This window comes from Sciurus vulgaris, assembly GCF_902686455.1.
Source record: "Sciurus vulgaris genome assembly, chromosome: 15".
In the NCBI taxonomy this organism is placed as follows: domain Eukaryota; kingdom Metazoa; phylum Chordata; class Mammalia; order Rodentia; family Sciuridae; genus Sciurus; species Sciurus vulgaris.
Window position 1 is genome coordinate 66,966,586 of NC_136476.1, and position 14,569 is coordinate 66,981,154.

The window sequence follows — 14,569 nt, forward strand, 5'->3', positions numbered from 1 at the left end:
GTAGCACTCCCTGAGCTGAAGCAGGAAAACCTCCGAGCCCGTCGCTAAGTGAAGAGGGCCAGCAGCAGAGCAGATCTGTGCTTTAAAAAGACCAACCTACACATGTTGCTGACTTCATTTTTTTTCATTTTTTTTTTTCCTGGTGGGAACAGAACGAATGGGAATGGTGCACAGGGACGCGTGGAATGGGATTCAACTGTTCGTTTTATTTTTTGCATGTGTTGTGCAAATTTTTTCACCATGTATGTTTATTACTTTCATTTATATTTTTCAGTACTGATATATTTATCTAGGCATATCAGGGATTATTGTATTGGTATGTCCCTTTTTGTTGTTGTTATTGCTGGGGATTGAATCCAGGGGTGTTGAACCTCTGAGCCACATCCCCAGCCCTTTTTTATATTTTCTTTAGAGGCAGGGTCTCACTAAGTTGCATAGGGCCTTGCTAAGTTGCTGAGGCTGGCTTTGAACTCATGATCCTCCTGCCTTAGCCTCCCAAGCTGGTGGGATTACAGCATGTGCCACTGCACCCGACTTGGTATGTCCTTCTTTATACTTTCCTGTATTAAAAAGAAGAAGGATATGTATCAGAAATATTCATCAGGTACTGGCATCTAAGAGATGAAAACATACTGGACATGATGGTGCATGCCTGTAATTCCAGCAGCTCAGGAGGCTGAGGCAGGAGGATCCCAAGTGCAAAGCCAGCCTCAGCAACTTAGTGAGACCCTAAGCAACTAAATGAGACCATGTCTCAAAAAATAGAAATGGGATGGGGGAAGCACCCCTGGGTTTGATTCCTGGCACAGGGAGGAAGAAAGGAGGGAGGAAGAGAGGAAGGAAGGAAAGAAGGGAGGGAGGGAGGAAGTTAGGAAGTTAGGGAGGAAGGGAGAGAGGGAAGAAGGGAGGGAGGGAGAGAGGGAGGAAGGGACGGAGGGAGGAAGGAAGGAAAGACGGGCATGGATAAAAGTCAGAGAAGGCACATACTTTCTGGAACAATGCTCATTTCTGGCAGTTTGCATTCCTTTGTTGTCGTTTGAGAACCACGCATTGTGTTCTCCACTGTCATGCACATGATTTTGTTCCATACCAGGACAGCTGTGTCCAGCTGCCCATCCTCTCTACCGTTTCAGGGTGTGCTGCTGAGTCTGCCGGGAGCCAGTGGCAACACTGCGCACTGTGAGGTCTCTGCAGCATCCACTCCACTTCCTGCTCTGACTCTTCTCCTCCAGGATTTACACATCTTCCTAAGTCAGAACTGCCAGCTTAGTGGGTCCCTCTGCCCCTTGCTCTTCCCATCATCTAGTTTTAGGGAGGTATTTGCTGATATCCAGTGACCTTAGATTTGAGAGTCTTCTCCATTCTTGGCAAGTGACAGCCCTCCCAGCTGCTGCTCCATCTCAGCAATCCCTTTTGGATGAAACTTTCAAATGGAAGAGAAATATTTTGCATTTGCTCTCTTTATTAGGATATTGAATCCCCTGGAAATGTCTCCTACAGGGATTAAAGTAAATGAATATATTGGTACACCAGGCATTGCTAAAGTTTCCAACACAGCCTTGACTTATTTTTGTTCGAAATTGGGAAATGCTCGCGGATTTGGTAAGAGGCCTCGTTTTTGGAGGGTGGGGTGGGAGGACTTGACATCAGAATGTTTTGTATTTTCAACATCTCATTTGCTCTGGAAGGCTTGGGGCATATGAATATGACGGTGCTGCAGTAATTTTTGTTGCCTATGTTCAAAACAGAGTCCACTCTGAGAGCTAATCAGAGGTCAGTAGTGCTGCACAAGCCTGTGTTCATGGGAAAGTGCTGGAGGGTCAGACTGTTCACCTTTCAGATCCTGTTTGGCCACTTCTTAGCTTACGACCTTGGGCGCTTCACTCATTCCAGCTAAGCTGTGGCTGTTTTTTATCAATAAAATGGGGAACATTAAAGGTAGGACCCTCAAAGTGTTAAAAGGTTAAAGTGAAAAGCTGAAAGGAATTCCTTACTAGAATGCCCAACATGTCACATGATCAATACATTTAGTTGCCACATTATACAGTTGTCCCTCAGCATCAAAGGGGCTTGGTTCCTGGACTTCTGCAGATTCCAAAATCCATGGGTGCCTCAATTTTCTCGTATAAGATGGCTTAGCATTTGCATATAACCTGTGTACATTCTCCAGTATGCTTTAAATAGTCTCTAGATGGCTTCCAATACCTAGTAAAATGTTAATGCTAGGTAAATAGTTGTTACACTGTATTGTTTAGGGAATAAAGGCAAAGGAAAAAGGTCTATGCTTGTTCAGTTTAGACACAATTTTTCTCCCAAATATTTTCAATCTGTGTTTGGTGGGATCCAAGGATGTGGACCCCGCCTCTGTGGCTGTCTGGCTGTACTCTTGGTTTTTACCACCATTGTCATTGTTATTCTTAGGATCAACCCCTAGAAGAATGAATTCTGGTTCCAGGAATAAACTGCAATGTATGGTCAAAATCTTAAGCCAAAACCAGGGTGCTAGATACAAAGGAAAGAGCTTTATTTATTGAGTCCCTGCCCTCTACCAGGTGATGTGCTTGGTGCCATCTCTGTTGTCCCTTGTTTTGGCCCTACCATAGCATCCTAGGACATTTCCGTTCCATGTTCTGTGCAGGGTTACAATTCTGCTTCACAGTCATTAGCCATGCGAACCCTATATTGTTATCTCCCTTGCCTTGGTTTCTCCTCTTTGAAGTGAAAATAAAGACAGATGCTAACTCATTGGGTTGTTGGGAAGACGAATCAAATTATAAACCACGCAGGACATTGCCCGGTAAACAGTAAGCACTACGTGAATGCTTGCTGATATCACAGATACTTGATAGGTGAGGAAGGACATCTGTGACCACACAGGACAGGTGACATTGTGTTCTTCATGGCCTTCTAGAGCTGGAAGGAAATTTAGGGCTAAGCTGGTTGAACCTACTCATTGCTCAGGTGGGAACCCAAGGCCCAGAAACAAGAGTCTCATCCAAGTTTCCCAGGGAGGTAGTGGCAGAGCCTCTGACTGAAGTCAAATCTCTTGATCCCAGGTCAGTGCTCGGGAGGCCTCATGGGAGAAGTTGAGCAAATGGAAATGCTGGTCAAAAAGCCACAGGAAAAGGAGAGGTGTAGAATTCTCCATGTGACGACAGGGCAGGTTCGGTGGGTGCGTGGCTCGGGAGAAAGGTGAGACTCTGGGAAACCCAGCACGCTTGTCCTGCTGGCCAGACCTTTTAAGGTTCCTATTTCAACTGGCTCTGGGTTCTAGTCTTTTAGTTGTGTGGGATAAGAAAATTACATACTAACTCAGCTTTCAATACACTCATCTGCAATCCCAAGTGCCACTTCACACTGGATGGACATCGCAGGGGGTGTAACAAGTGCCATCTCTCTATTTAGCTAACCACTTGGGAAGCCTGACCAATTCAGGATCTTGATTGGCGGCCTTGACTTCAGAGCCGGGAGAGTGCATTTTAACGCCTAATGGCACTGGATGAGAAAACTGATAGGGACACGTCTGCCAAGCAAACTCAACGTTCACTGATAACCAGACAGGCAGCTGGATGAAGCCGAGTGGGCACCTGCTTGATTGTTCTCTGCTTGATCACCCTGCTTCTCAGTTTTCAGACAGCACACCCTCCTTTTCTGTCCTCAGATATAAATAGCTCTGACTCTGCAGCAGCATTAAACAGGTAATTATAATTCAACCATGACTGAGATGTTGTTCTGACTCCTTAATAGATAAAACTCCTTGGGTCCTTGTTTGCAAGTTGGTTTTCTATTATTTAATTCTCAAAAATGTCACCTTGTGCCTTAGCAAAACCTATATAAAATCTGGGCACCCTGGTGATCCAATTGTAGCAAGAAGTCACAAAGGAGCACAGTCTAGTTAGCAAAAAGTCATCCCAGTGTCCTTCCTGGATTCTTCTGGACAGTGTCAGAGGAGATGCATTTCGTTAACCACAGAAAAATATCTCAGATTCTCTCTTGCTGATCTCTTAATCTTAATATCTCAGCCTTTCGTGTTTCACTCTTGAACTTCAAACTGTCACCACTCCCTTTCAGTTCTTTACTTTTTCATACCTTTCTTTCTTTTCTGTCCTCTCTGTTCCCCCCCCATTCCCTTTCCAAGGGCTAACTATTTAAAATGACCTGTTACTTGCTATTTTTCAGTATTCTTCCCTCTTTCTCTGATTCTGTTTCACAAAAACCTAGGAACTAGCTGGTGGAAAGTCATCTGAAATGTCTGTGGCTTGGGAAGGACACACAGTACCTTCTAGCTCACCCTGGGCAGAGTCAGCAGAATTCTCTTCATCTAGCAATAGAAAGAAGAAAGACAGCAGCATTTATCACTTCATGTATTTTCTTTTTCCTTCTCTTCTAAATTCTGAGCTCTTTTGATGGCGTTAGTGCCTTGAGTAGGTCTTCTGGTTCCTGCTGTCTGCTGTGCCTTGGGACCCTTGGTATCAGCTCAGGTCAGAATGTAGCTTCAGGGAGGAAAGGAAAGGCCACTTCTCCTTCTCTTCGTGCCCTCCCTGCTCAGCCTCTTCCCCTCTCTCCTCTTTCTCACAAGCTCAGCTGGGGCCAAGCCCCACCTCACGCCCAGTCACTACCTTGCACTTCCCATTGCCCAGGTGACAGCAGGAGAGGGCAGGAGAAGGTGGAGACCGGCCCCTGGAACTCCTGGGATACCTGTCTTCCATCAGACTTTTAGACCATCTGAACAGTGCGTGCTCCTTACTGTACTAACAGTTTGCAGTGTTTACAGTGTTGCAGTACTTCCAGAAAATCCTTGCCAGGAAAATACGTGAGTTACAGAAAGACAATGAGAGTAGCTTGCTAGGCCTCCCAAATCGTGGAGGGATCTGGAAACCTTCCTAATGGATTGAGATCACTTCATTCCAGATGTCTCTTGAGGGAGACATCCCAGTGGTTTGCTACTGTCAGCTCCTTAAGCTCTCCCCCGGAATTTTCACTTTCCCCACCTTTTGTCCCACAATTAGCTTTCCATGACTTTTTCCCCAGAAGTAGCTTTCCCAACTCTGTTCTCATAAGCTTAGCCACAGTGATCTCTCTGTTACCTGTTGGTGAATGTCTTCATCATTAGGACTCTTCTGGTTTTATGGACTGGATGGCTAATGTGTTTTCAGTAATATATTTTGCTGCCATTGAAACCATGAGTGTTGATTGACAATGCATTTGAAAGAGGGATATAGACAGACACACTCAGAAGATAGGTCCTTCATTCAGAAATACACGTGTTCATCATGCAGTACCCTCTCTAGGCTTTAGAGATGTATCAGCCCAGATTCCAGTCCTCCAGGAGCGTATAGTTTAATTGACAGAGCAGATGTGTAAATGTGTGAAGTACTCAAGGTACTAATGGGAAAATCCACAGCCCATGAAGAGGAGAGAGAGGAGGGAGTGTGGAGATCTCTTTGGAGGGAGCAGAAAAGGCTTCGGTATTTGTCAGTACTCTTTGAATCATAAGTGACACAAGCATCAGTCAAATTAGTTCAAGCAGAAAGGAGATTTATTAATAGAGATAATTTAGGAAGCTCAGGGATGGAACTAACTTCATACATGACTAAATCTTGGGCCCAAATAATGTATTAGGATCCTATTTTCTCTGTCTTGAAACTCTACCTTCTGTCCGTGCATTGACCATATTTTCTTCAACATAGATTCTTTTTTTCTGTGTGGCTTGGGAACATCGCCATTCAGCTATATATCATCTCAGCATAACACTAGTGGGAAGGGAGGTTTTTTAAAATCCAAATATTTATGTGTCTGACTCTAGAAAATCTCTTGTTGGTCCCACTTGGGTCACTTAGCCTCTCCCTTAGAGCAGTCACTATTGCAAGGAGATAAAGTAGTATAATTGACCTAAGCTGGTTGAGGTGCAAGTCCTGGTGACAAGGATGAGCTGGGGTATTTGTGACCAATCATAACTAGTATTCCCACTAACACCATTTACAGTGAGTTTGGATGTGTTCTCAGGAGAAGGAAGACTGGACAGATCAAAACTGACAGGTGGTCAGTATAGCTTCATTGACATTTAAACTGTGCTGTCAAAGGTGAGTAGCGTTTGTCAAACGAAGCAGTGAGCTATCCATTATTGTTAGGGAAAGCAGTCAGAGTAAAAGCAGGAAGACATGAGGCAGCCTAGCAAGCTGGACACTGCAAGCAGCTGTTGAGGTTGGAGCCAGTGGTTCAGGGTCACAGTTGGCAAAGAGGCTGTGAGATAGGAGCCTCACTGGCCAGGCTAAGGAGCTTGCACTTTGTACTATAGGCAGTAGGGGGACACTCTGGGCTTTAGGCAAGGGATGCAGGTGGTCAGTCTTCCATACTGAAATATCTGGCAGCAGTGTGGAAAGTGGAGGAAGCAAGGCTTGGAGGCAGTGAGATCAGTGAGGAAACCCCTCCAGTAATCCAGATGGAAATGGAATGTAAGCAGTTGAATTCCTTGGGTTGCAAAAGGTCCTGATGTGGACTAGTTCACGTGGGCAGGTGGGGCGATTGAAAGGGAACATTAGGGCAGTGGGAGATGGCAAGCAGAATCAATGGGACGCTGCCTTTCAAGAAGGTGGATGTCTAGGATGGCTTAGAGATCTGACCTGAGTCGGGCCATTTGCTGAGATGGAGATACAGAAAAAGGAATGGACCTGAAGGTAGCAGGTGAGGGATGACTGAGAGAGCGAGTGCAGGTGTTGAGTTGGAGGGTGACCCTGAACAGTTGGTGGTTCAATACGGGGACCTGGGTCTCAAAGGAGAGGTAGAATCGCAAGAGCTTTTGCATTGATGAGAATGAAGACCCAAGAGTCACTGGTTTTGCCTTAGTTGAGGGAAGGAGAAATCTGGAACCAGCAGACTAGCCAGGTGAGGAGCCCAGCTCAGACCTCGACCATCCACCAAGCCAGCGTCAAGGACAACAGGTGTGTTTCCCATCAGGGTCTGACCCAGGCTTGCCATGATTTGACTGGCACCTAATTCTGAACAGCAGTCAATTGCGTATCTTACTTCTTATCCCATTAGGAGTGGCTTTAGGAAGTAACCCTGTCACCGTGGAAGGGACTCAGCTAGCTAAAGAATCCTCTTCTACTGTTGATGCCAAACCCAAGGTCTCATTTAGTCAGAACACACACGGGAACGTGCTAATGATGTGGGCTGGTTGTAAATGTTGACAACTCTTTGGTTTCAAACTTGAATCCAGTTAGGTGCTTCCTTGGGGGAGATATTAATACAGCCTCTGTGTCTACTTTTCTTTTACAGGAAAAGTATTCAAACCCCTATTAACCCTTCCTTTGCACCAATGCCAGATTAGTGTTCCTGAAATTTCACCATATCATTCTCTTGCTGAGAACCTTACAAAGATAGTAGTACAGTGTCTGTTCAGTGAAATCCAAGCTTCTTGGTCTGACCATCAGTGGCCTAGTCTTAGCCAGTCTTTTGAATCCCCCCAGTAGATTTTCCTCCTCGTTGTTCCTGGAACATGCATTACGCTTCCACTCTTGCTCACTTGGTTCTCTTTGCCTGCAGTGAGCTGCCCATTGACCTATGTGTACCTAAAGCCTACCCACTCTTAAAGGACTAACTTGCGACCTATGTCCATCTTGACCACATCAGTTTTGCAGTGATTCCTGAGGAGTCTACTGCTTGAGCGTGTACAGGTCCACTAGAGTCCAGCTGGTAGTATTTTTCCCATTTGGGTCCACCATTATGATGATGGGCAACTCTGGAGTGAGAACGTGACCTACAAGTGAACGCACAGAGGTGGGAACACCAGGGAAAGTCTTGGAAATAATAAGATGTGTAGTTCACACTCAGTCCCCATGTGTGACCTGCCTCTTGTACCGTGACATACTGTATCTTATTCTGGATTTAGATGTAGCAAAACTGTGTATCTTGATAGTCAATAGCAATGAATGATATGGTCTTGTGAACCCATCTAGAGAATTCCGGGGACTGGAGATGGTAGCGGGTCCTGGATGTCCTTGCCTTATCATGTGGTACCTCTGAGATGCTGGCTGGGTGGGCGCTTGCTACTGGGCCTCACTTTTCCCAGCTACCGTCATATTATTAACCGTTCTTAGACATACTCCGGAATTAAGTAGCATCAATTATGCACCATTGGCGGGGGTCCTTTGGTAAATGGTAAGTTCCTAAAATAGTCACGGGAGATTCTGTCCGTGACTTAAGTATTATATCCCAGTGACTCAAGATTATGAACTAATATTTCTTAAAATGTGTTCATCGCGTGGAAAACCTTGGCTTTAACGCACATGATTAGGACATTGATTTGAACAGCTGTGGTGTGGTTGCATCCCAGAAACACGGCACTCTGTAAAAGAAAAGCTTCCATCAACGTGGAGCGAGCAGCCAGACTTCGGTTTGGTTGTCTTGCCCGGTATCTGGCTGTTGTGTTGTAAAATGCTGTAATGCCTTCCTAACAAGTTTATGCCTGCAACTAGGAGCAAGGAAAATGGTCCAGTACTGTGCATGTCTCAGTAAATACCCCTGTATACGTTAGAAGCTGAATAGTAACAAGTAAGCTCTCATAGGGGAAGGCCTCCCTGTTCTTAGGAATCACATTCCTAAGATGTGATGTTTTTTGTCTGCATTGGAGAAGGGTGGAGAGAAAATACAAAGTATATGCTCTCGTGGAAAGGCTATGGGAATACCAGGGAAATATATCCCTTTAAAACCAGTTTCTAGGCAATAATTACTTCCCCAGAAGCACACACGGGGCAGGAGGAATAGTAGCAAATAACAGTGATTGAGTGCTTACTGTGTGTCAGGCATTGTTCTAGTCCCTTTGCATCTATCATCTCATTTAACCCACATCCCAACCATATGACTTGGGTAGAGTTCTTATTTCCACTTGATGTGGGAGAAGACCGAGACCCAGGGAGGTCAAAGAACTTACTAGAAGTCACACAGGTAGCAAGTTCAGGGCTGGTAATTGGAGCCATGCTGTCAGATTTCAGATTCATACTTACCAAAACCTCAGCAAGCTCTGCCCCCATGGAATGTTCCCCCCACGGCTCCTTTAGGCAAAGATCAAAGATCACTTCTCTCATTTGCCTTGCTTGGTATGCCTAACTGGATAATCCGTCCTACCAAATTTGAAATTGCAGCATATTATTTATGTATATGATTTTACTCAAAGAAATCTGACCCTAGAGTTCCCCTCCGCCCACCCCTGGCTCTGTGTAATTCTCTCCTGTTTGCAGTTTGTCACAACCCCTGTCTTTTGGTTTGAGATTTTTATTCTTTGTCTCCAAATTAACACTGCACAGCCCAGGGCTCTGTGTGTGTGTGTGTGTGTGTGTGTGTGTGTGTGTAAACTGCCTTTTCTTCTGGATTAAATCGTCGCAGCCTGGCTGAGTGAGGAGAATTTCTCCCACTGGTCGAGCCCACCGCAGACATGTTAGCCGAAGGCTGCTGCCTGCAACACACCCAGCAACGGTGGGGCAGGTGACGCTGCGTGTGTGCCCAGCATCTCTGGAAGTGTCTGCACAGATGTGTGCCGCTCCCACTCCTGCTCCCTGCCTTCACATTCCTAGAGCCAACACCCACCCACTCTGACAGCCTCTCTCTCTCTCTCTCCTCTCTCTCTCTCTCTCTCTCTCTCTCTCTCTCTTTATTTTCAAGGAAAAAAGAAAGAGGCAGACGGAAATAGAAGGCAAACGACAGCAGCTGGACGAGCAAGTACTCCTGCTGCAGCATTCCAAGGTAAGTGGCTGATCCCAGGAACCTGTGCCGTTATTAGCCATGCAGATCACACTCCAGAGAGCTGGGCAGAGGCTGCCCTGCCGCCAAGGCGCTGCCACGGCTGAACCAGCCTTTCCATTCAGCCGGGAAGCCGTCTCTTGGCTTTTCTTGTGGATTTCTCTGATGCAGGGCATCATCACGGCATTCTGATTTCTGCAAGCCCGAGATTCCAGGGTGCATGTGGACGGGTGCAGGGTGGTGTGTGCTTGTGAAATGTGGAGGCTATATATAGAAACCGGGTGAGCATACTCCACATGGTCCAGGGCTGTTGCTCCGGTGCCTTTGCTCCGAGGCTCCACATGCACTTTTTAAAATGGAAAACGTGAATATCTTTCTTGACATGGAGAGAAGGGCGATAAGGGAGGGGTCTCTGATGAAAGAACAGCACTGTGTACTTCAGATTACTCTCCTATTTTATTTCGACTTCAGCAATTTTAGAAGTGTTCTGTTAAAACGAGCAGTTGGCCAAAGATGGCTTTTGATTTATTTGTCCATATTGGGTCTCCCTGGTATCATATTAAAAAGAAAAAGGGAGAGAAAGAGCTGTTTTTCTTTATTTATTTCTCTGTAAAGCATAATGCTCTTAAGCATCGTAATTGATTACAGCCCAGGAGAAAGCTCCGTCACTGTCACAAGGACTCCACTGGTTGTTGAATCTTGCTTTCCTCATGTTCAGAGAATTAAGTGTGACCACATTCCATGGCCATCTACAAGTTGATGCTTGCTTTTGACTGCTCCTGGTTTTTTTTTTTTTTTTTTTTTTTTTTAAGGAAAACCTGCTCAAGAGAAGTTGCTGTGACCTTGTGTGTACAGAATTGCTTTGCTCAGGGGCTGGTTGGGAAGGTGGTGCTGAATCTTGGGGCCATGCTAGATATGGATTGTTTGGACGTTTTTAAAACAAAGTGAACCTTCCTGCTTGCATTTTCTATTCTTCCCTAGAAAACAAGGTTGTGCTAAATGAATCCTCAAAATGAGAATCGTGAGCAAGCTGGTGGGTGATTTCAAAGAGCAGCATGACCTATATCTGCTTTGCATGCTTATCAGTTTACCATTAACTTGGACCAGAGAAATGTGCTTAAAAGGAAGAAATGCAGCTTGATGCTGAGAATATTGTCCATTGTGAAAATCCATTTTATCCAAATGGGATATTGACAATATCCCACATGTTGTTACTCTTTCCTGACAATACTCTCAAGAGAAGATTGAGATTAAAATTAGCATCTCCTTCCAGAGAGGGAGACTTAAAACACTATAGCACAGAGTGAGTTGCTCAAGGTCAGTCTGGACAGGGCAGGATCTCTAGCTCAGAGTACAGTCAATTAGTCAATTCACTCCTTGTGAGAGACTCAGATACACTAAAACCTCCGTGAACTCTTCGTGAAAAGATGAGCTTTTAAATAAGAGGACCAAATGGATCCAAGAGGCTGATTTGACTGGACAGCCTCTCTCCTCTCCAACCTCGGAATCGTCTCTGCTTTTGCATTCCTTGAATCTAAAGTCAGGCAGTGAACATATGTTCCTTTTTGTCCCACTTCTCATCTTTCTGGGGTGCCAAACAGGATACGAAAGACTCATTCGTTGTCTGTGTCCAGCATAGTGTTAGAATATTCTATCCATTTTTTGTCTGTGCCTCCATTGATCCATCATCTACCCAGCCATCTAGTCAACAGAAAGAATAGTAAAAAGGACTTAGTTTTGTGTGAGTAAGCAATGAGGGTCTTTCAGGGGCGTGGAAACAGGGGGATCAGATAGTTCTGCCAATCAGATAGATTGGTTATCTAGGGGTGCACCCAGCACATTCACCAAGAAGTCTTGCTTAACTGGAGTGGGTGGACCGGAGGTGACTGTATTTAGTAAGTGGATACCAGCGCATTGTCTTTTCTTCTCTCTGGGGAAAGCTTGTGGGGACAGAATGAGGATAGATTGTTAGCCTTGAACAATAAAGGAGAGCTAGAGGCTCCAAAGGTGACAGTGTGCATCTGATCCTAGCTGGAGAGATGCCCCGGCTCTGAGAGGCACGGGGCTTCCATGCCTGAGGAGGAAGGGTTGGTGGCAAGGCCAGGAGAGTCTCAGGCCTCACTGTGCCCCAGGGGGCAGCTTGCCTCCTGGTTCTGCCTCTCTTTGTTCTGAGTCTATCCTCCTTAAAGTAATTGCATTATTTTGATATAAGGAAGAAAGGGCCCTATTGAAAGATGAGATCACCTCAGACATCAGAAAGGAAGGAATGGGTTCCACTTCAAATCAATTAACTGTTGACTAGTGTGAGTCATCTTCCCTGGAATCACTCAGTTTCCAGCTTGGCGGCCTCACCCCTGGATCGAAGGTTGTATTTCCTCCTCTCTGAGTCTCTCAGAGGAGAGCCAGCCAGCTTTGTCCTGGCCACACAGCAACCTTGGGCATCCTCTTGTCCACCCTCAATGATAGTCACCAATATTTTGAGTACCTAGCATGTGCCTGCTACTTTAAATACCTTTCCTCAATAGTGACCACCAGGTGGATGTTGGTCTCCCCAGCCCACAGGTACAGAATCACATCCATGAAGTCAAGTAATATGCCCAAGGACACAAAGACTGTAAGCGAGGGAGACCAGATTGAACCCCAGGGCTGTCTGCCTCCAAAGATCAGGTTCTTCCCAGGACACTGTGCTCTTTGAACCTAGGGTTTCCTTTTGATGATTTGCTTAGAAAGATGCCAGTAGCTTTCATCACTGTCTTTTCACTCGAAATATATTTGTGTGGGCTCCAGAAAGTTTAGACCATGTGGAGGCTTGTCACAGTGATTATTGTAGATTTCTTAAGTAGAAAATATTAGGAAATATGTCAGTAATTACTATTTATTTCACTAATTTGTAAACTCCCAGATGCTCTTGAAGGAAAAAAAAAATATTCTCAGTACAAAGAAAAATGGAAAATCATTAGAGTTTGGTTTCCTTTTTATTGAGTTGTAAGTCTTAAACTCTTCATGTGATCATATTCCATATCTGTAAATCACATATGAGAATTATATGAGAATCAAGTATTCTGTGGACACTTCTTGTCATGCAATGAGACATGAATTACTTAGACAGATTCTCTGGTCTCTTGTCAAAGCAAATAAATAGAATACAAGGCACAGAGTTTTGACATTTGGATGTTTGTTTTATATATTTGCTCACTGCAATATTTAGGCAGGTACAGTAGCTCCACAGAGTGGAATATCATTACTTTATACATGGAATGTGAGCAAGTTCTTTAATGCAAAGAATTAAAACAAAGTATGAAGTGTTAAAACATGAGCTGCTACACTGTAGTGATTAGGAAACCTTTAAGATATTTTAGTTTCTGGCCAAAATTAAATTTTTACTTCTTTTCCTTTCCTTTTCCTTCCTTCCTTCCTTGGTTTCTTTTTCTTTTTAGCGGTGCTAGAGATTGAACACAGGGTATTGTACATGTTAAGCAAATGCTCTGCCACAGAGCTACATGCCCAGCCCTTTTTATTTTATTATGCAACAGGGTCTTGCTGAATTGCTCAGACTGGCCTTAAACTTGTGATCCTCCTTCCTCAGCCTCCTGAGGAGCTGGGATGACAAGCATGCACCACTGGACCCTGTCTCAGACTTTTGTTTAGAAGATGCCTAGCTTTGTTTAGTAACTAATACTAATGATGTAAGAATTCCCAAGAAACACAAATGGAACCAGTAAGCAATTTTGGTTGCTGTATTTGTCTTGCTTATTGTAAAAGGAAGGAAGGTATGTTCATTGCAAAAACTCAATTTAAAAGTACAAGAACATGCCCAGATGAAATATCAACTGCATCCACGCCACCTGGATATAATCCCATGGGGTGTATGCTGCTATCCTTTTCCCACAAGGTATCTTTATGGATTAAGATACATACGCTTGTCCACTGGCCTCACCAGCCTGTTAGTAGAATGAGATCATATTAACATTAGAGTCCTCATTACCTTAACATTTACATCTGTTTTGATTTTTCCACATGGGCTCCTCTAAGTTCCCATACAAGAAATTGTGATTTTTTGTGGAATCACATCTAGCCTTGTTTTACTTTATACTTTCTGACTTGGATGTCATCCTTGGAAGGTTTTCCTTCTCAAACATTTACTTATGAGATTTCTTACATCTCAGTAGTTTGAACCCACATAGAACTTATTTTCCTATAAGGCATGAGGTAGGAATCTAAAGTTCACTCATCAGGAGCCACTTGTCTCATCTCGATTCACTGACTAATTTATCCTTTCCTTCCTGATGTAATTGTCGTCTTTATCACATACTCCCTTACTCTCAACCCCACTGTTTGTGGATTCCTTTGTTCTCTCACTGTGCCCATCCGGGGTCCAGTGCCATTCTTGGTTAATCCCTATGGCTCTTTAATATATTGAGAGATTTCATGAGGCACAAGCTATCAATACGCTTTTTTTGAAAAATTGTCTTGGTTTTTTATTCCACGGAAACAATTATTTATTGTTTATTGTTTTCATAATACGACTTGTGATAATGTGAATTTGTTTTAAATAAATCAACTACATAGTTACACCAGAACAGACTGAATTTAATATTCCCTTTGCCTCTTGGTTGAACAGCCAGAGATTTGTCTATTTTATTGGGCTGTTCAGAGTCCCAGCACAGAATGTGAGCTCTGTAGTGCTGCAACATGTGCCCGATGGGACTTCCACGTTTGTAAAGGTTTGTGCGACACAGTCAGCACTGCCAGAATCATATCGCGAATATGCTGCCTTCGAATGATTTATTCATGAGCAGGGAACCCCAACTAGAGTTTTCTCCTAACCCAG

The 14,569-nt window shown here is 44.3% G+C and overlaps 1 protein-coding gene across 7 annotated transcripts in view; it reads left to right on the plus strand.

Moving 5' to 3' along the window:
- PALM2AKAP2 (PALM2 and AKAP2 fusion) overlaps nucleotides 1–14,569 on the plus strand; it is a 339,279-nt gene that overhangs the window by 66,343 nt on the left and 258,367 nt on the right. For all 7 annotated transcript variants that reach the window (XM_079112571.1, XM_079112566.1, XM_079112563.1 and 4 more), the window contains exon 2: nucleotides 9,661–9,741. In XM_079112571.1, the coding sequence (XP_078968697.1) occupies nucleotides 9,661–9,741 (81 nt within the window). The remainder of the gene's footprint in view (nucleotides 1–9,660; nucleotides 9,742–14,569) is intronic.